Genomic DNA, 22,638 nt, shown 5'->3' on the forward strand with positions numbered 1-22,638 from the left:
AGGAGTCACGTGACAACTAATCGATTTCTCACAATTGCAAAAAATCGATTGCAATCGACTCGATTACTCTGTTTTACTATTGCGCCGCACGTCCATTGCACGATCTCACAGCGTCTCGACAGCTTTAACGCGACGCGGTCCACATCTCGTGGAACCCAACTGGAAACGACAACTCTATCTGTCTAGAAACAACAAAAATCCGAAGTTAGTTGTTAAGCTGCACGCGGGAATCGATGCGGGAATCGACTGTGAGTGTCGAATCGATGAATCGCGGGGGGGGGGGGGGGGTGCGCGCGGTCTCGGCATTAGCGATGGAGGCGCCGGCTGCTCCGTGTCCCGCCCGGAGGTCGCGGCGGCCCCGCGGGGTCTCCACCCTCCTCCTCCTCCTCCTCGCCGTCTCGGCCCTCGCCGTCTGCGCTCCCGCCGCTGCGGTAAATGCCGTGGCGACGCCTCGCGTTGAATTGTTGTTGTTTGTTGTCGTTGTTGTTGTGACGGGAGGAGCGGTGGCGCAGTGGTTAGCGCGCTACAGCTGCGGAGCAAACCGGCCACAACCCGAGTTCGATTCCCGCTCACGGTGACATCTGAACCGGGCCGAGGTCATCACTGTCCTTCACCAACTGGCAGTGACCAGCGTGGTGAAGTATGGTCAACCCCCACCCCCTTGCACATGTCCTGGTAAGGAAGACGTTGCGCCATGTACTCGTCACAACCATTACCTCCTTGCAGAAGTAAGTCACGTGGGACGTGGGGTGGTTATCTGACCATACTTCACCACGCTGGTCGGTGCGGGTTGGTGAATGTGGGAGCATAGAAGTGCTGTACAGCAGAACTATTACTCTTTGGTTCTTTCGGTAAAGTCACGTAGAAATAAATTAAATTAAGTAATAATAGAATACGACGTTTCGATTGCAACACAAGCAACCATCATCAGTTACAAATGAATGAGAAAACAAACATAATAAACTTGGAAATATAATGCAATATAACACAGAGAGACGGCCAACACAACAGTCAACACCCCACCTGGTTTAATACGTTCTTTCAAAGATTGCTAAATTTGAGAGAGAGACAAAACACAGACACGGAGACACACAGACAGACACACAAGCAGAGAGAGACTCACACATAGGCACAGAGAGAGAGACACACAGAGACACACAGAGAGAGACACAGAGAGACACACAGAGACACAGAGAGAGACACACACAGAGACACACAGAGAGACACACACAGACACACAGAGACACACACAGAGACAGAGAGAGACACACACAGAGACACACAGACAGACACACAAGCAGAGAGAGACTCACACAGAGACACACAGAGAGACACGCATAGGCAGCTATGGGCAGTAATTCCACACAACTCTCCGTGCTTTTTTGTTTAGAAGTCTGACGTGACCCCTGCAAGGGAACAGCTGCTACTGGTGGTGGTTGGTAGTGGTGGTTGGTGGTAGTGGTGGTGGGTAGTTGTGGTGGTTGATGGTGGTGGAGGTTGGTGGCAGTGGTGGTGTTGGATAGTGGTGGTTGGTAGTGGTAGTTGTAGTGGTTGGTAGTGGTGGTTTGTAAGAGTAGATGATCCGAGTTGTCAGCTGCCCGCTGTGGCAGAGCTGTGGATCTGGCTGAAGGAAGGAGGCGAGGCGATGGCACAGTCGTGGTGGCATTTGTGTCACTGGCCACGTTGCCTTTTGATGTTGAGGCATCGTGGGTTTGTGGAGTTGCTAGATTCTGACAAGAGTCTACACCGTGCTTGAAATAACGTGGCTGTGTGTATGTCACGTCCCGCATATAACGCGGGGGGGGGGGGGGGGGGGTAATTATGATCAAGACAAATCGATAACCCGGGGGCACCCCAACTAGAAATTAGCCAGCACGTCATCAATTCGTGCGGTGCGAAAAAAGTTCAACATACGTACAAGCGTCTGAGCAGTGATGACCGTTTGTGGGCACAGTCCCTCGCACAGTCAGAGATTAAATCGCCAGCCGTGCCCGGCTCCTCCGGCAGACGACAGCGGGGGCAGACGAGGCATCGCCCGTCCCATCAGCCCCGGCGGTTTGAGGACTCTAGCCGGATGTGTCTGATCCTGATCCCACAGGGCAGCCGCTCGTTCTCCATAGACCGGGAGCGCGACACGTTCCTGCTGGACGGAGAGCCCTTCCGCTACATCTCGGGCAGCGTCCACTACTCCCGCGTGCCGCCCGCCTACTGGAAGGACCGCCTCCTCAAGATGTACATGGCGGGGCTGAACGCGGTGCAGACGTGAGTACAGGGCCCCCCGACCCCTCTCTGGCGGCGCGTCCTCACGGGGAAGGAAAACCACGCGGCGACATGGCCCAGCGGTAGTCTCTTGTTGCAGGGGTTCACGCCCGGCGGCCATCCTGGTTAACGCTGCAGGTTTATTTACCGTCGTAGACACGCACCCGCCCTCTGCTTCACAGGGGGGGAAAGTGTAGGCCACGTGTGCTGGCGTTGTGGCCTACACTTACTCGCAACATTGTTAAAACACGACGACGATGATGCCTCCCAATGCGTGGATTTTGTGACGTGCATTTGTCCTCAGAAGTATTTAATTCGCGTTAAAAACAAGAACGTTCAAGATGGTCTTCTCGCGAGGACGCACTTCGTAGCGTCACTGTAGCTCTAAGCAGTCGTCTCTCCATGCTGCTTGTGCACTTTTCATCTCTCAATGCAGTCTCCTTTGTCAGTGTCCACCTTTCTGATCAGTATGTCGTAGCAGGTGAGATGCACACTGGTTAAACTCTTTCTCATTTAGGCATATCTACACAATGTTTAGAAGGTGGGAAGGAAAAACCCGACTGCTTGTTATAAATAATCACAAAACCGGTTACTCTAACTGCACATCACGTGCAAGTGTTTAACTGTGGCAGCAAAGGTGTTTACACTTCGGAATAGGTGACACATTTAGTTCTGCTTTCGGCGAGTCCTTTCAACGACGAGTATTCTCAACGTCGGGCTCTTCGAGTCCGTCATGTGACCGCATCTTGCGTGTTGGCGCCCGTTTGTGGTTGATAGTCGCCACCGGGACTTGCGCAACAGTGGGCGCGTTTATTATTTTTTATCTTGTGACTTGACGGATACGTGATTTGCAGTCGGTCATATATTGAAATATGTAATGCACGTTAACTTTTTACGCAGGTTGGAGTATTTTGATTTAAAGCTTGGAGTATGTTCGTTGAACTTCTTTCGCACTGTACGTAGCCAGCCGTGCTCATGGTAGGTGCGGTGGAAAGACAAGAAACTAAACACAAAAATCAGTACTGAAGAAATGAGTTTTCAATCTCGATTTAAAATTGCATAGCTCCAGTGGCTTCCAAATATCGGAGTTGTATTCAGGTTCGAGTTATATTCAGAATTGTAAAATATTATGATCATGCATTCATTCCTGCAATTTGTCTCGAATGTAAAGATACACCAACAGTAGACCGTGTGAAATGGTTAATCTGTGATAACTTTTTCCACGTGATTTAAGAATGCACACAGCCCTTTGTCAATCCACTGCTGGATGAGGGTCTCCCCCCCCCCCCCCTACACCATGCTGTGTCGGTCATGGGTGTTGTTTGACCATACTTCACCACGCTGGTCAGTGTGGGTCGATCATGGGGGAGGTGGGGTGGTGAGAGGGGGGCCTCGACGGGTTCAACTCTTCCCGGGAATCGAACTCGGATTGCGGGGTTCGTGGTGGAGTGCGCTAACCACCGCTCCACCACTTCCCCCTCCCTCCGGCATGCCGACGAGTCTGCAACGTGCCAGGACACCACGCCACAATAAGGCTAGGGGTACTGTTTATGATCAACTTAACATTTGTCTTCTCGTGATGGAATGTGTTCTGTTTTGACATCAAGGCCATCATCAAGTGGAGCGTGTCTGTACTCTGAAGCCAACTAGCTACCTGGGTTCGATTCCTGGTCACGATTTAACATCGGTGGCAAGTGATATCAGAACATGCTTTGGATCTCCTTCCGGTCGACTCGGCCTTAAATTTAGCACATTTAACCATCAGCTCTGGGGAGACAGGCGGTCGGGCGTGCTTCTGGCCGACACCACCCGCTGGTGCGCCGTGTCGTCCTCAATAGGTGTTCGCTAATAGCACTTTACCAACAATCTGTTGGAGGTTACACGGTGGATCTTTGTCTCTTGTGTGCCGCAGCTACATTCCCTGGAACTTTCACGAGGCGGCTCCGGGGGTGTACGACTTCTCCCACGACCGCGACGTCTTCCGGTTCCTGCAGCTGGCGAACGACACGGGACTCCTGGTGGTGCTGCGCCCGGGACCCTACGTCTGTGGAGAGTGGGAGATGGTACGGAGATGCACGTGTGTGTGCGTGCGTGTGCATGGGGAGCGGCGACCCGAGTTCGATTTTCGCTCACGGCCACCAATACCGGTGACGATTATCCGAACCGGTTCTAGGCCTCCCCTTGGTCGACTCAGTCTCAAATTAGTATCTGCTGCGATGTGTAAACATCGCCACTCGGCCACGTGGTGCTGGCCACCCACCTGCTTGAGTGCCGTGTCGGCCTTCATCGGTGCTCGCTAATAGCACTTGCCCCAACAGTCTGCACAGGCTGTATGGGGGATCTTTATTTTGTACATGGACAGTTGTTTGTAGCGTAGTGCGATAACCACTGCACTTACTGTGCCCCATAAACACACGTGGGACATACACGTACAAACATACACAGGTTGTCTAATTTGGTTAGGCGCTCTCTGCGTCTCGTGGGGCTATTTCGCAATCATCAGGCGTGTGCTGCTCGTAACGACCGAACAGAGGCGACCGGTAAACGTAGACAGACCATGGTGGGTCGCAAGGTACTGGAGTTGGAGGACCCCTGTCCTGGAGCGCACGCCAGACACACACACGGAGGCAGTGCGTGGTGTCTCTCCAGGGTGGGCTGCCTTCGTGGCTGCTTCAGAAACCGACGATCGCTCTGCGGACCTCCGATCCCGGTGAGCGTCTCTTCAACACCAGCACGGGACGCGGTTACCCCCCCTGAGCATTTGTTTGTCTTTTGACGGCTGACAGTTTTCACAGTTTGCCTGCAGACGCTACAAAGCCCGTGCTCGTTGTGTTTGCTGGTGCTGTCAGGGGGACCCATGATTGTGCCGTGTGGCTTCGCAGACTACATGCTAGCGGTGGAGCGGTGGATGAGCGTTCTCCTTCCCAAACTAAAACCCTTCCTGTACCAGAACGGCGGGCCGATCATCACCGTGCAGGTAAACCTCATCCTCGGGATTCGTGCCAGTTGCCTTGTGTGCCTCCTGCTGACCACCACGTGACCCCGCAGCCCTGGCCATCACGAGCCATTGTCTATCCACTGCTGGGTGAAGGCCGCATACCATCCCTCAGGGTCAAAATGTCGCTTCCATGTGTCTCACTCCCTGCACAACCACGTGATCTCATTGCTCCATCTCCACGGCAGTCACCCCCCACGGACGCGTTGTCTCTCCCTCGGCCGCCGCTCCGTCCCCAGTGTGCCTACGCCTGGCGCGATGAGCTATGTCTGCGTCCGCGCGTAGGTGGAGAACGAGTACGGCAGCTACTACGCTTGCGACTACAACTACCTCCGCTCGCTGGCGGCGCTGTTCTCTGGCCACCTGGGCGAGGAGACGGTGCTCTTCACCACGGACGGCGCCGGGACCTCCTACCTCAAGTGCGGGACCCTGCAGAACATCTACGCCACCGTCGACTTCGGCCCCGGTAACGCGAGGCCTCGACAACTCTGGGGGCCCCCGCCTTCTCGGCCACTATGTAGGGGGCGGGTAGAGGTGACCGCTGTGGGGATGAGAGGTCGGAGTGCTGAGCTCCTGGGATCAAACTCCAAAACTTGGTGACGGTTTACCAAATCAGTAGAGGGATGAGTTTTGCTGAATCTCTACTTTCAGTAAAAGTTGTTTATATTCGTTTAATCCCGATAGTGCTGTCAGTGTCTTGTCTAGAGAGGTAGTCTTCATTAGAGTTCTCTCAGCGCAGTGCGTCTCTCTGTGTTGGAGCAGTGTAACCAGTGGAAGTAGTAGCGATAGGACGAGAGATAAGGAGGTGACTGACTGCCTGCGTCGCCAGTCGACCCTACCGCTCTGCGTTGAACTCCACGTGGTGTAGGGTGAAGTGCCTCGCTGATGATTTGTGTGTTTCGTGGTGGTGACAGGAGCCGAACCTGACGGAGGCTTTTGGGGCCCAGAGGACGTGCGAGAAGACGGGACCCCTGGTAATTGCCTGGCACTGTCGGCCTCCACGTCTTGCTGCTAAGTCAGCACGGCATGGCCTGGTCGAGTCATGAGGACACTTGTGCTCTTATCTGAGCTTCTATGCTGCTGTCAATATAAAATCTTACTGGTAGGAACCACCTGGTTCCACCAGCCCACAGGGGATTATTGTTTAACCTACTCACGCCGGCTTGTGCCCGCCCTCACAGTCGGCCATATTTGCGGAATACACCACGCCGCCGTTGACCCTGCAGGCCATTGACCGAGCAATCCAACGTTCCTCCCAGCTCCCTCCGCAGGAATGTGTTAATGGTAATTCTCAACTCGTCATTCCACTACTGGCTGAAGGCTCCCACACGTTGTGTTGTCCCTCACAGATGTTTAACCAAACTTCATGTTCATGAAGGGTGGTGGGATACTTGGGATTTTACTCACCAGCGATATTAGCCACGACCAGGAATTTAACTCGGGTCGCTGGGTTCATGGTCCACACACACAAACCTTCCGTCAGTCCACTCGCTGCTGGTCGAGGACCTCCCCATGTCTCGTGGGTCATGGGCGCTAGTGGATCATATTTTACCCCGTGGGTTCCTACGGGTCGTTGAAGGCCAGAAACGTAGATGTGAGAGCTAAGCAGGGCAGTACAATGGGGTTTTGCTTCCCTGCCCACAACTGCCCACCGCTGACCCCCCCACCCCGACCGGGCCGGGCGCTTCCGGGGTGTTTTGTCCATGCCCCCCGTTCCCCGTGAGATCCCCTCGTGGCTTCGCGTTCACGACGATCGCAGTTCTAATTGCGTCCGCGCGGTCCTGTGAACGCAAGGTGAACTCGGAGTTCTACACGGGCTGGTTGGACAACTGGAGACACCCCCACGCCACCGTCTCCAAGGAGGCCGTAGCCAAGACGCTGGATGAGATGCTGGCCATGAACGCCAACGTCAACATGTGAGTGCCTTCGTGCCCCACCCCGAGTAGGAGCCGGGGAGCGGAGCAGGGGTCGGCATCCTGCATCCTGTGGAGCCCCTCGCGGTGGCCTGGCCTCGGTGTGTCTCGGGGCGATGCGTGGGGTCGTGGTGAGTGTGTGAGCACGATGTCAAGCTTGCGGCCCACTGAGGGGAAGGATGGCCGCTCTTGTGGCCCACCGACTCGTCTGGGTTTGACCATCACTGGAATAGACCGAAGTAGGTGGCACGTGACGAGTAGTCGCAGCCATCGCAAAAGTAATACTGGATGTGGTCTGCCAGATGCATAAATATTTCTGGGTCACGAAGCGAACAGACCTCGCTGTGAATGCCTTACTACCGGTGTGACGCAGGGACTTAACGCGGGCGTGTCTGTGTGTGCGTCTGTGTGGGTGGTGGTGTTTTCCAGGTACATGTTTGAAGGAGGCACCAACTTTGCCTACTGGAATGGTGAGCCATCGAGACAACCCGTCGCATATACTCACACGTACAGCTCAGCCATTGTGGTTATGATCGGTCGATATATAATCTTACAGAGTTGACTTGTACTGAAAATAATAATTTATTATTATTTACCAATGGTGACGACCTGGGAAGGCCTTCATCGGGCAGTCGTGGGTTCATCAGAGCGAATTGCGATGATGACGATGGTGCTGGTGAGCTAGCGGAAGACCGGCTGCGTCACGAGTGTGCTGCGTCCGTGGATGTCCCCAGGCGCGAACGAGCCTTACTCGCCGCAGCCCACGAGCTACGACTACGACGCTCCGCTCACGGAGGCTGGCGACCCCACGGACAAGTACTTCCTCATCCGCAGCGTCGTGAGCAAGGTGCTGCTCCTCCACCGCTGCCTCACGTGGGGGCGAACTCATCTCCTTGATCTAGAGGGTCGGGGCCCAGAATGGTTGCCTCCGAATTTGGCATGAAGAATTTGCACCAGGAGCAACTGGAATTGGTCATGCTTAGCATTGTAGAATATTGAGAGGCGACAGATGTGGGGCTTTATAAGTAGTATTTTAGCCTCCTCTTCATGTAATAATGTAAAACGCTTTGTTCATCCACTGCTGGATGGAGGCCTGTCCATGCTGTGTTGATCTTGAAGGTTGTTTGACCGTGCCTTACCAACCTGGTTAGTGCAGCTTGGTAACGGGAGACTCAGGACCGGTTCAGATACGACTTGTCACTGATGTTAGCCATAGTTAGGAATCAAACTCAGGTTGCTCGGTTGTATGTATGTATGTTGAACTTCTTTTGCACCGTACATATTTTTGTGTGAAATAGTTGGAATGGCATTTTTGTTGCCTATCACGGCTTTTAAATGGCAGAGAGAAAAGTAAGCATGTGAGTAGGCGTGTAGTTATTGAGAGACGGGAAGCAATCCTTTTATAGATTTAAATAATTCTTACAATCGCGCGTTACATCTTGCGTGCCAGAATACACTTTCTATGGTTTAGGCAAATTAAATGAAAATGCCATGCACGATCGAGTTCCCTTCTGTCAAACTATAGCAAGACAGGACACACGAGACGGACAATACAAACCAGACAGCACAAAACAAAACAAAATGCTAATGGATTATTGAATCAACTCCTGACCCCCAAATCATCACAATTCATCCGAACGCTGTGTCGCGTGCAGGACGCATGGTTGATGGTACGAGCGATAACTCGCTTTAAAAAATAATTACTCGGACTTAGTGAGGCTTTCTTGGATAAATAAATGCTATTATTGTAACTCCTGTCACCTGTCATCACCCCGGCCCCAGTACAACCGGATTCCGGAGGGACCCGTTCCACCTCCCACGCCCAAGTACGCCTATGGAGCGGTGGCGCTCGACATGGTAACGTGAGCCCGTGCGCGCCCACGCATTCACTGTCTTGCTGGCGTCTCTGCGGATTAAATGTCGACAATTTATTCCCTCGTGCAAGTCTCAAAGTCCTTCTGCCGCCGCAGCAGCGACTCTTTGATGCGCTAAATTGACACGGTTCATTTTGTAAAATGTCATCGCGGCTCGTGGCGTGCGCGACGGGGTCGCAGTGGGAAAGACGCTTGTTAGTCGCGCAGATGGCCAACTTGTTTTCAGAGGTGGGAAATTGTTTTCCTACCAAGAATACAAGTCGGAAATAAGTTTCTCAGATTAACACGTAGGCTTTCGCGAACCAATATTATCTATTAAATAGAGGTTTTTTTTGGGTTAGATTGCACCACCAATTTGTAAGGTTTATCACATAGACATGCCAATTTGTGACGAGTACATGAATGGATTGCACGATTCTCAATTTTATATTCATGAAAGTCTCAAAAATGATCTAGACTTGCATGACATGTATTGGCTGTATAATAAATATTTGGGGGGGGAGGAGGGGGTGCAACTGCCCTGATTGTTCCCCCCCAGGCCGCCCCCCTCCCGCCTGCCCTGATTGTGCCTCTGCTGCTTGCGTCACCTCCCCATTCTGTGCACGAGTACTGCCGTTGGGGAAGTGAGAGTTTCACTTTGGGTCTTACAAAGCTTTGCATCATTCACTTTCATGAATAAATGGTTTACACTCGCCGTGCTTGTCTAGGTGCAGCATGCGGATGCCGTGGAGTTGTGGGGCGACTGCAGCGTGCGGTGCTAAGCCTGTGCTTTGTGTACGCGCTGTGTGTGTGCTGATAAAGGCGGGCACGGTGGCTGACTTCTTGGGAAGGCTGGCCACATCTTCGCCCGTAAAGAGCATGTTCCCTCTCACGTTTGAGCAGATGAAGCAGGTGAGAGCGTCGTCTCTGACGGCCGTGGACGTTTGTCGTCGTCTACACATGGCGCGTTAGTTGCGTGCGCGCCCGTTGTTGTTGGTTAGGCCTTGTGTTCACACAAGCAGTGGAACGCTCAGTCGATCAGGTCAGCCAATTGCTGCTGCAAACACAACTCAGCTTTTCGATTCGAGCTCCTTTACTTGCTAATTTCTCCAGCCCCCACCGTTCCCTGCACGCCACAAACCCTCCCCCCTCTCCCCCGTGAACTCCTACAGCCACGACTCGACAAAACTACTTCCCCCCCTTCCCCCCCCCCTCCCGTGCCTATATAAAGCCACAACAGCAGATACTTTTCTCACCTGAAGATGGACACTTGTGTTGCGACCGAAACGTCGTGTTTTCTTTTATGATTTTTTCTATCTACGTGACTTTACCGAAAGAACTAGAACTAGAGAGTTTGGATGGGGCTGATAAAATAAGTAAAAATAAGTACCACTTTGTGTGTGCACTGGTCGCTCTCTAGAGTTTTGGCTTCATGCTGTACCGCACGGCGCTGCCGGTGGACTGCCCAACTCCGACGCCGCTGCTTTCCTGGCTCAATGGCGTGCACGACCGCGGATATGTAACGCTGGATGGGGTGAGTGCCCGCACCTCGCTCGCTCGCTCACGCTCCTGTCTGAATGCGTGGGCACGCACAGTACGTCAACAAAGTAGGGGCTGTGCCATTCACGTAGAAATGATTTGTTTAGCTTGACAAGGGAGAATTAAAGAAGTCATTTCAAGGTCATGTTTTTTAAAATCAATAAACCTCACTGCTTATGAACCTTAAATACTGACAACGCGATGTTAGTTCTGCCGTGTGCCAACGTGATGTTAGTTCTGCCGTGTGCCAACTCGATGTTAGTTCTGCCGTGTGCCAACGTGATGTTCGTTCTGCCGTGTGCCACGCAGGTGCCGCTGGGCGTCCTGCAGCGCAACAATGCGAGCGGCGTCAATGTGACCGGCAAGGCCGGGTCGCGGCTCGACATCCTTGTGGAAAACATGGGCCGGATCAACTATGGGCGCCATATCAATGACTTCAAGGCAATTTCTTTCCACTCAGCACTTGAAACGTTCACGCATGCGTGCACTCGGTCGCACACGCACGTAGCACTTGCGCACACAAGGTGGACGTATGCACACAAAGAGATACAAGTGTAGGGATTATTCGTGCTTCCACTAAAGTATAAATATTTTGATTGTCAAAGCAATTTTCTTTCTGCATCTGTAATTTTACAATGTGGAATTGCCTCTCGGTCTCTTTTCTCAAGTTCTTTAACCTTCGATTCAAGGTACACATTGACTTGGATCCATTGCAAACTTTAACAACGTCGTTTGGTTCTGGCCGGTGTGACCGTGACCATGTAAAAACTGACCATTTTTTCTAAACATGACGAGTGTGCTTCTGCTGCCGCCGCTACTTCTGCCGCTACTGCAGGGCCTCACAGACAATCTGACGCTGGGCCTCACACCGATTGTCAACTGGACCATCTACTCCCTGGACGTTGACGGTGCGGTGGCTAGCGGGGCCGTGCAGCCTCGCGGTGCCCGTAGCGACGCTGCAGGAGGCCCTTCCTGTGGGCCCGCTTTCTACACGGGCACTTTCAGCATCCCGTCCGGCCTGCCCGACCTGCCCATGGACACTTACCTTGAACTCCCCGGATGGACCAAGGTAAGGGCTTTATTAAAATATATATTTTTACCGATTTTCGACCAAAAATTACGTTTTTAGCAAAAAAAAAGTCTATTTTCACATTTTTATTGATTATATAACATATTTACTACCAATTATTGGTATAAAATCATTTTTTTACAAAAAACACGGGTAGAAATTTTTACCGATTTTGGACCAAAAACGACGTAGGTTAGTATGCCGTTTTAGCAGGAAAAATGATGTCAATATTTTCACATTTTTATTGATTATATAACATATTTACTACCAATTATTGGTATAAAATCATTTTTTTACAAAAACACGAGTAGAAATTTTCACCGATTTTGGACCAAAAACGACATAGGTTAGTATGCCGTTTTAGCAGGAAAAATGATGTCAATATTTTCACATTTGTATTGATTATATAACATATTTACTACCAATTATTGGTATAAAATCATTTTTTTACAAAAAACACGAGTAGAAATTTTCACCGATTTTGGACCAAAAACGACATAGGTTAGTATGCCGTTTTAGCAGGAAAAATGATGTCAATATTTTCACATTTGTATTGATTATATAACATACTAGCCTATAACCCGTCCAAGGACGGGTGTATTGCAGTTAATCTGAAATATTCAATCGAAAATAATGACCCGCTCATGATTATTGTGGGGGCAGGGTTCACAGGAGTGACGTCACCGCTCATGATTATTAATGAGGGGGGGGTGCCTCATGTCATCTTCTCATGACTATTAATGAGGGGGGTGGTTTCCCCATGTGGAGTGACGTTACACACATCACACAGACATTCTTGGCTCATATTAGTAATTTACTACCAAATAATTTTTTTACAAAAAATACCCGAGTTTTTTTTTGTTACGGATTTTCAACCAAAAACGACATAGGTTAGTATGCCGTTTTTAGCACGAAAAATAATGTCAATATTTTCACATTTTTATTGATTATATAGCATATTTACCACCAATTCTTGATATATAGCATACGAGGGGGTGGGTGGCCAGCACCACGCCCGGCCGCCTTTGTCTCCCCAGTGCCGATGTTCACACACCACAGCAGTTACTCGTTTGAGGCTGAGTCGACCTAGGGGAGGCCCAGGAGCGGTTAAAATAATCATCACCGGTGGTGGCCGTGAGCGGGAATCGAACTCGGGTCGCCGGGTTTGTAGCGCAGCGCGCTAACCACTACACTACCGCTTTCCCCACACGCGCGTGCGCGTGCGTCCGCGTCCATAGGTACACACACACGCGCTTGCTGCAGACACACACAACTTTCAGGGTGAGTACGGCAGTAAACGACTGAAATAACAAAGCAGCAAGGCTGCGCGAAGAACGCCTGAGACCTGCAACACATTTGTATGGCACTTTACTCGCGCCGCGGAGGGTTGGGGGGGGCGTGACATCAGCAGGCAAACTTCGTGACGCTTCCGCATGCGCGGGTCACATGACAGAGGTGACGTCACAGCTCACTTGCCGTCCAAAAAAATATGCATTATTGACCCCACCCTCCCCCCAAAAAAGTGTATTTTTTAATGTTTGCATGGTGTACAGTCTGGAAAGTAACCCACATGGCAAATTTCAAGTTTATTGCATGTCGGGAAGTACTCTAAAAAAAATTAACAGACACATTAACAAATTTCCCTTTTATATATATAGAGATATACTACCAATTATTGGTATAAAATATTTTTTAAACTAAAAAATTACGAGTAGAAATTTTCACCGATTTTGGACCAAAAACGTTTGCCGTTTTTAGCAGGAAACTGATGTCAATATTTTCATATTTGTATTGATTATATAGCATACAAACCTATAGCCCGTCCAAGGACAGGTGTATTGCAGTTAATCTGAAATATTCAATCGAAAATAATGACCCGCTCATGATGATTGATGAGGGGGTGGGGTTCATATGGGTGACATCAGCTCATGATTATTGATGAGGGGGGGAGCTCCATGTGGAGTGACGTCACTGCTCATGATTATTAATGAGGGGGGTGCCTCACGTCATCCTCATGACTTTTAATGAGGGGGGTGGTTGCCCCATGTGGAGTGACGTCACCCGCTAATGGTTATTGGGGAGGGGTGCGGCATGTGGAGTGACGTCATGCGCGGGACACACACAGCCTTCTGGCTCGTGATATTAGTTGCTGTGTTGATTAGCTCTACTTTCCATGAAGACAGGTGAAAATGAAAGCTAATTTGCATAAACAAATTTTTGTTTCCGCTCCACCTTCATGCGGAGTGACGTCACCCGTTCATGATTATTAATGACGGGGGGGGGGGGTCCATGTGGAGGTCCCCCACCTGTTCATGATTAATAATGAGGGGGGGGCTGGTCGACGTGGAGTGATGTCACACACGTCACAGACATTCTTGGCTCATATTAGTAATTTACTACCAAATAATTTTTGTTACTAAAAATACCTGCATTTTTTTTTTTTACCGATTTTCGACCAAAAACGACATAGGTTAGTATGCCGTTTTTAGCACGCAAAATAATGTCAATATTTTCACATTTTTATTGCTTATATAACATATTTACTACCAATTCTTGATATAAAATACAATTTTAACTGAAAATACGAGTAGAAATTTTCACTGATTTTGAAGCAAAAACGACATAGGTTAGTATTCTGTTTTTAGCACGAAAAATAATGTCAATATTTTCACATTTTTATTGCTTATATAACATATTTACTACCAATTCTTGATATAAAATACAATTTTAACTGAAAATACGAGTAGAAATTTTCACTGATTTTGAAGCAAAAACGACATAGGTTAGTATTCCGTTTTTAGCAATAAAAATAATGTCAATATTTTCACATTTTTATTGCTTATATAGCATATTTACTACCAATTCTTGATATAAATAAAATTTTAACTGAAAATACGAGTAGAAATTTTCACTGATTTTGAAGCAAAAACGACATAGGTTAGTATTCCGTTTTTAGCAAGAAAAATAATGTCAATATTTTCAAAATTTTATTGATTATATAGCATATTTACTACCAATTCTTGATATAAAATGAAATTTTAACTGAAAATACGAGTAGAAATTTCACTGATTTTGAACCAAAAACGACATAATAATAATGTCAATATTTTCACATTTTTATTGCTTATATAGCATATTTACTACCAATTCTTGATATAAAATAAAATTTTAACTAAAAAAACGAGTAGAAATTTTCACTGATTTTGAACCAAAAACGGCAGGAAAAATTACGTCAATATTTTCATTGATTATATAGCACAACGCCCCGGCCGCCTGTCTCCCCAGTGGCAATATTCACACCACAGCAGTTACTCGTTTGAGGCTGAGTCGACCTAGGGGAGGCCCAGGAGCTGTTAAAATAATAGTCACCAGTGGTGGCCGTGAGCAGGAATCGAACTCGGGTCGCCGGGTTCGTAGCGCAGCGCGCTAACCACTGTACTACGGCTCCCCCCACACACACGTGCGCGCGTCCATAGGTACACATACACGCGCTTGCTGCAGACACACACAACTTTCAGGGTGAGTACGGCAGTAAACGACTGAAATAATAAAGCAGCAAGGCTGCGCGAAGAACGCCTGAGACCTGCAACACATTTGTATGGCACTTTACTCGTGCTGCGGAGGGTTGGGGGGGGGCGTGACATCAGCAGGCAAACTTCGTGACGCTTCCGCATGCGCGGGTCACATGACAGATGTGACGTCACAGCTCACTTGCCGTGCAAAAAATATGCATTATTGACCCCACCCCCCCCCAAAAAAACAAAAGTGTATTTTTATGTTTGCATGGTGTACAGTCTGGCAAATTTCAAATGTGTTGCATGTCGGTAAGTACTCTAAACATTTTAAACAGGCACATTAACAAATTTCCCTTTTATATATATAGAGCTATACTACCAATTCTTGGTATAAAATATTTTTAAAACTAAAAATACGAGTAGAAATTTTCACCGATTTTGGACCAAAAACGACATAGGTTAGTATGCCGTTTTAGCAGGAAAAATGATGTCAATATTTTCACATTTTTATTGATTATATAACATATTTACTACCAATTATTGGTATAAAATCATTTTTTTACAAAAAACACGAGTAGAAATTTTCACCGATTTTGGACCAAAAACGACAGGTTAGTATGCCGTTTTAGCAGGAAAAATGATGTCAATATTTTCACATTTTTATTGATTATATAACATATTTACTACCAATTATTGGTATAAAATCATTTTTTTTACAAAAAACACGAGTAGAAATTTTCACCGATTTTGGACCAAAAACGACATAGGTTAGTATGCCGTTTTAGCAGGAAAAATGATGTCAATATTTTCACATTTTTATTGATTATATAACATATTTACTACCAATTATTGGTATAAAATCATTTTTTTACAAAAAACACGAGTAGAAATTTTCACCGATTTTGGACCAAAAACGACAGGTTAGTATGCCGTTTTAGCAGGAAAAATGATGTCAATATTTTCACATTTAAATTGATTATATAACATATTTACTACCAATTATTGGTATAAAATCATTTTTTTTACAAAAAAAACGAGTAGAAATTTTCACTGATTTTGAACCAAAAACGGCAGGAAAAATTACGTCAATATTTTCATTGATTATATAGCACACAAGGGGGTGGGTGGCCAGCACAACGCCCCGGCCGCCTGTCTCCCCAGTGGCAATATTCACACCACAGCAGTTACTCGTTTGAGGCTGAGTCGACCTAGGGGAGGCCCAGGAGCTGTTAAAATAATAGTCACCAGTGGTGGCCGTGAGCAGGAATCGAACTCGGGTCGCCGGGTTCGTAGCGCAGCGCGCTAACCACTGTACTACGGCTCCCCCCACACACACGTGCGCGCGTCCATAGGTACACATACACGCGCTTGCTGCAGACACACACAACTTTCAGGGTGAGTACGGCAGTAAACGACTGAAATAATAAAGCAGCAAGGCTGCGCGAAGAACGCCTGAGACCTGCAACACATTTGTATGGCACTTTACTCGTGCTGCGGAGGGTTGGGGGGGGGCGTGACATCAGCAGGCAAACTTCGTGACGCTTCCGCATGCGCGGGTCACATGACAGATGTGACGTCACAGCTCACTTGCCGTGCAAAAAATATGCATTATTGACCCCACCCCCCCCCCAAAAAAACAAAAGTGTATTTTTATGTTTGCATGGTGTACAGTCTGGCAAATTTCAAATGTGTTGCATGTCGGTAAGTACTCTAAACATTTTAAACAGGCACATTAACAAATTTCCCTTTTATATATATAGAGCTATACTACCAATTCTTGGTATAAAATATTTTTAAAACTAAAAATACGAGTAGAAATTTTCACCGATTTTGGACCAAAAACGACATAGGTTAGTATGCCGTTTTAGCAGGAAAAATGATGTCAATATTTTCACATTTTTATTGATTATATAACATATTTACTACCAATTATTGGTATAAAATCATTTTTTTACAAAAAACACGAGTAGAAATTTTCACCGATTTTGGACCAAAAACGACAGGTTAGTATGCCGTTTTAGCAGGAAAAATGATGTCAATATTTTCACATTTTTATTGATTATATAACATATTTACTACCAATTATTGGTATAAAATCATTTTTTTTACAAAAAACACGAGTAGAAATTTTCACCGATTTTGGACCAAAAACGACATAGGTTAGTATGCCGTTTTAGCAGGAAAAATGATGTCAATATTTTCACATTTTTATTGATTATATAACATATTTACTACCAATTATTGGTATAAAATCATTTTTTTACAAAAAACACGAGTAGAAATTTTCACCGATTTTGGACCAAAAACGACAGGTTAGTATGCCGTTTTAGCAGGAAAAATGATGTCAATATTTTCACATTTAAATTGATTATATAACATATTTACTACCAATTATTGGTATAAAATCATTTTTTTTACAAAAAACACGAGTAGAAATTTTCACCGATTTTGGACCAAAAACGACATAGGTTAGTATGCCGTTTTAGCAGGAAAAATGATGTCAATATTTTCACATTTTTATTGATTATATAACATATTTACTACCAATTATTGGTATAAAATCATTTTTTTTACAAAAAACACGAGTAGAAATTTTCACCGATTTTGGACCAAAAACGACATAGGTTAGTATGCCGTTTTAGCAGGAAAAATGATGTCAATATTTTCACATTTTTATTGATTATATAACATATTTACTACCAATTATTGGTATAAAATCATTTTTTTTACAAAAAACACGAGTAGAAATTTTCACCGATTTTGGACCAAAAACGACATAGGTTAGTATGCCGTTTTAGCAGGAAAAATGATGTCAATATTTTCACATTTTTATTGATTATATAACATATTTACTACCAATTATTGGTATAAAATCATTTTTTTACAAAAAACACGAGTAGAAATTTTCACCGATTTTGGACCAAAAACGACAGGTTAGTATGCCGTTTTAGCAGGAAAAATGATGTCAATATTTTCACATTTAAATTGATTATATAACATATTTACTACCAATTATTGGTATAAAATCATTTTTTTTACAAAAAAAACGAGTAGAAATTTTCACTGATTTTGAACCAAAAACGGCAGGAAAAATTACGTCAATATTTTCATTGATTATATAGCACACAAGGGGGTGGGTGGCCAGCACAACGCCCCGGCCGCCTGTCTCCCCAGTGGCAATATTCACACCACAGCAGTTACTCGTTTGAGGCTGAGTCGACCTAGGGGAGGCCCAGGAGCTGTTAAAATAATAGTCACCAGTGGTGGCCGTGAGCAGGAATCGAACTCGGGTCGCCGGGTTCGTAGCGCAGCGCGCTAACCACTGTACTACGGCTCCCCCCACACACACGTGCGCGCGTCCATAGGTACACATACACGCGCTTGCTGCAGACACACACAACTTTCAGGGTGAGTACGGCAGTAAACGACTGAAATAATAAAGCAGCAAGGCTGCGCGAAGAACGCCTGAGACCTGCAACACATTTGTATGGCACTTTACTCGTGCTGCGGAGGGTTGGGGGGGGGCGTGACATCAGCAGGCAAACTTCGTGACGCTTCCGCATGCGCGGGTCACATGACAGATGTGACGTCACAGCTCACTTGCCGTGCAAAAAATATGCATTATTGACCCCACCCCCCCCCAAAAAAACAAAAGTGTATTTTTATGTTTGCATGGTGTACAGTCTGGCAAATTTCAAATGTGTTGCATGTCGGTAAGTACTCTAAACATTTTAAACAGGCACATTAACAAATTTCCCTTTTATATATATAGAGCTATACTACCAATTCTTGGTATAAAATATTTTTAAAACTAAAAATACGAGTAGAAATTTTCACCGATTTTGGACCAAAAACGACATAGGTTAGTATGCCGTTTTAGCAGGAAAAATGATGTCAATATTTTCACATTTTTATTGATTATATAACATATTTACTACCAATTATTGGTATAAAATCATTTTTTTACAAAAAACACGAGTAGAAATTTTCACCGATTTTGGACCAAAAACGACAGGTTAGTATGCCGTTTTAGCAGGAAAAATGATGTCAATATTTTCACATTTTTATTGATTATATAACATATTTACTACCAATTATTGGTATAAAATCATTTTTTTTACAAAAAACACGAGTAGAAATTTTCACCGATTTTGGACCAAAAACGACATAGGTTAGTATGCCGTTTTAGCAGGAAAAATGATGTCAATATTTTCACATTTTTATTGATTATATAACATATTTACTACCAATTATTGGTATAAAATCATTTTTTTACAAAAAACACGAGTAGAAATTTTCACCGATTTTGGACCAAAAACGACAGGTTAGTATGCCGTTTTAGCAGGAAAAATGATGTCAATATTTTCACATTTAAATTGATTATATAACATATTTACTACCAATTATTGGTATAAAATCATTTTTTTTACAAAAAACACGAGTAGAAATTTTCACCGATTTTGGACCAAAAACGACATAGGTTAGTATGCCGTTTTAGCAGGAAAAATGATGTCAATATTTTCACATTTTTATTGATTATATAACATATTTACTACCAATTATTGGTATAAAATCATTTTTTTACAAAAAACACGAGTAGAAATTTTCACCGATTTTGGACCAAAAACGACATATGTTAGTATGCCGTTTTAGCAGGAAAAATGATGTCAATATTTTCACATTTTTATTGATTATATAACATATTTACTACCAATTATTGGTATAAAATCATTTTTTTACAAAAAACACGAGTAGAAATTTTCACCGATTTTGGACCAAAAACGACATAGGTTAGTATGCCGTTTTAGCAAGAAAAATGTCAATATTTTCACATTTTTATTGCTTATATAGCATATTTACTACCAATTTTTGATATAAAATAATTTTTTTACTGAAAATACGAGTAGAAATTTTCACTGATTTTCGACCAAAAACGACATAGGTTAGTATGCCGTTTTTAGCAAGAAAAATAATGTCAATATTTTCACATTTTTATTGCTTATATAGTATATTTACTACCAATTCTTGATATAAAATAACATTTTAACGGAAAATACGAGTAGAAATTTTCACTGATTTTGAACCAAAAACGACATAGGTTATAATTAGCAAGAAAAATAATGTCAATATTTTCACATATTTATTGATTATATAACATACTAGCCTATAGCCCGTCCAAGGACGGGTGTATTGCAGTTAATCTGAAATATTCAATCGAAAATAATGACCCGCTCATGATTATTAATGTGGGGGTGGGGTTCATAGGAGTGACGTCATAAGCTCATGATTGTTGATGAGGGGGGGAGCTCCATGTGGAGTGACGTCACTGCTCATGATTATTGTGGGGGTGGGGTTCACAGGAGTGACGTCATAAGCTCATGATTATTGATGAGGGGGGGAGCTCCATGTGGGGTGACGTCACTGCTCATGATTATTAATGTGGGGGTGGGGTTCACAGGAGTGACGTCATAAGCTCATGATTATTGATGAGGGGGGGAGCTCCATGTGGGGTGACGTCACTGCTCATGATTATTGTGGGGGTGGGGTTCACAGGAGTGACGTCATAAGCTCATGATTATTGATGAGGGGGGGAGCTCCATGTGGGGTGACGTCACTGCTCATGATTATTGTGGGGGTGGGGTTCACAGGAGTGACGTCATAAGCTCATGATTATTGATGAGGGGGGGAGCTCCATGTGGGGTGACGTCACTGCTCATGATTATTGTGGGGGTGGGGTTCACAGGAGTGACGTCATAAGCTCATGATTATTGATGAGGGGGGAGCTCCATGTGGGGTGACGTCACTGCTCATGATTATTGTGGGGGTGGGGTTCACAGGAGTGACGTCATAAGCTCATGATTATTGATGAGGGGCGGAGCTCCATGTGGGGTGACGTCACTGCTCATGATTATTGTGGGGGTGGGGTTCACAGGAGTGTCGTCATCAGCTCATGATTATTGATGAGGGAGCTCCGTGTGGAGTGACGTCACTGCTCATGATTATTGTGGGGGTGGGGTTCACAGGAGTGACGTCATCAGCTCAAGATTATTGATGAGGGAGCTCCGTGTGGAGTGACGTCACCACTCATGATTATTAATGGCGGGGGGAGGGTGCCTCACGTCATCCTCATGACTACTAATGAGGGGGGTGGTTTCCCCATGTGGAGTTCCTTCACCCGCTAATGGTTATTGGGGAGGGGTGCAGCATGTGGAATGAGGTCACACGCGGGACACACACACAGCCTCTTTTGGCTCGTTATAATAGTTGCTGCGTCGATGTCTTTATTAGCTTCACTTTCCATAAAGAAAGACAGGTGAAAATGAAAGCTAATTTGCATGAACAAATTTTTTGTTTCCAATCCACCCTTATGCAGTGACGTCACCCATTCATGATTGTTAATGATGGGGGAGGGGGGGCCCATGTGGAGGATCCCACCTGTTCATGATTATTGATGGCGGGGGGGGGGGGGGGCGACGGAGTGACGTCACACAGACATTCTTGGCTCATTAGTAATTTACTACAAATTCTTGGTATAAAATATATTTTTTACTAACAATACGAATATATATTATCACCAATTGAATAAAAAGACACGAAAGGAACGTCAATATTTTTATTGATATAGCACATCTCATCCAGAAGTAAATTTATGTATGTCAGTGTCGACACGTTTGACCAATGTCCACTCAAGAAGGTTCAGATGCACACACACCGCCAACGTACATTACCCGGGTTGGCAGGTTCATAGCGCAGGTTCATAATAACCGCTGCTCAATCGCTTTCCACGCGCGTGCACACACACACAGGGCCAGGTGTGGATCAACGGCTTCAACCTGGGCCGCTACTGGCCCGCCGCGGGCCCGCAGGTCACGCTGTTTGTGCCGGCGACGGCGCTCAGCACCGCCGCCCCCAACAATGTGAGTGTGCTGGAGCTGGAGGCGGCGCCTGCCTCGTGCTCGCCCCTCTCCTCCTCCTCCTCCTCCTGTGCCGTCCGGTTCGTGGATCGCCCCGTTCTCAACGGCACAGTGCGGGGCCCCGCGCGGGTGCGGCCGCTGGGCCTGGGCCGCTGGCACTGACGCTGCGAGGAGTGCGGCAAATCCCCACCACTTCCCGCCGGCCGAACGAATGAAGACGACGACCAGCACACACGATTTATTTTGCACTATTCTTAATGACGCAATCACCTGTGACTTTGTACACTTGCCGATTGGAGCGACGCGCTGTCCAGTTGAAACGCTTTTGTGTCACAATGACGCTCAGGGTGCGATTGGTTTCGTAACCAACGTTAAACACAATGTTTATATTGCAGTGAGATGACTCGTTGGGTGTAAGCGTTTGATTTTTTGAGTTCATAAAGAATTTAGAATTGTTGATTTTGTATCAGGGTGGTTTTGTTTGCTCAACAAAAGCCCACATGAAGGCAAAACTGACGCGTTCACGAACGGGTTCAACGAACCGGGTACGATACGTGTGAACAGGGCAGCGACATGGAAAA

The 22,638-nt window shown here is 46.2% G+C and overlaps 1 protein-coding gene across 1 annotated transcript; it reads left to right on the top strand.

Annotated features, from left to right (window-relative positions):
* The first annotated feature begins 271 nt into the window (after nucleotides 1-271).
* Nucleotides 272-22,514, top strand: LOC133357160 (beta-galactosidase-like). The gene is made up of 16 exons (XM_061574975.1): nucleotides 272-431; nucleotides 2,099-2,262; nucleotides 4,172-4,322; nucleotides 4,909-4,969; nucleotides 5,142-5,236; nucleotides 5,540-5,725; nucleotides 6,172-6,228; nucleotides 7,049-7,170; nucleotides 7,597-7,637; nucleotides 7,902-8,014; nucleotides 8,950-9,024; nucleotides 9,843-9,932; nucleotides 10,441-10,554; nucleotides 10,869-11,000; nucleotides 11,395-11,628; nucleotides 21,950-22,514. The coding sequence occupies exons 1-16, from the start codon at nucleotides 312-314 to the stop codon at nucleotides 22,217-22,219; spliced, it is 2,025 nt and encodes a 674-aa protein (XP_061430959.1). The 5' UTR covers nucleotides 272-311; the 3' UTR covers nucleotides 22,220-22,514.
* The last annotated feature ends 124 nt before the right edge of the window (nucleotides 22,515-22,638 follow it).

Source organism: Lethenteron reissneri, chromosome 7 (assembly GCF_015708825.2).
Source record: "Lethenteron reissneri isolate LAM-NWPU_2019-01 chromosome 7, ASM1570882v1, whole genome shotgun sequence".
Classification (NCBI taxonomy): domain Eukaryota; kingdom Metazoa; phylum Chordata; class Hyperoartia; order Petromyzontiformes; family Petromyzontidae; genus Lethenteron; species Lethenteron reissneri.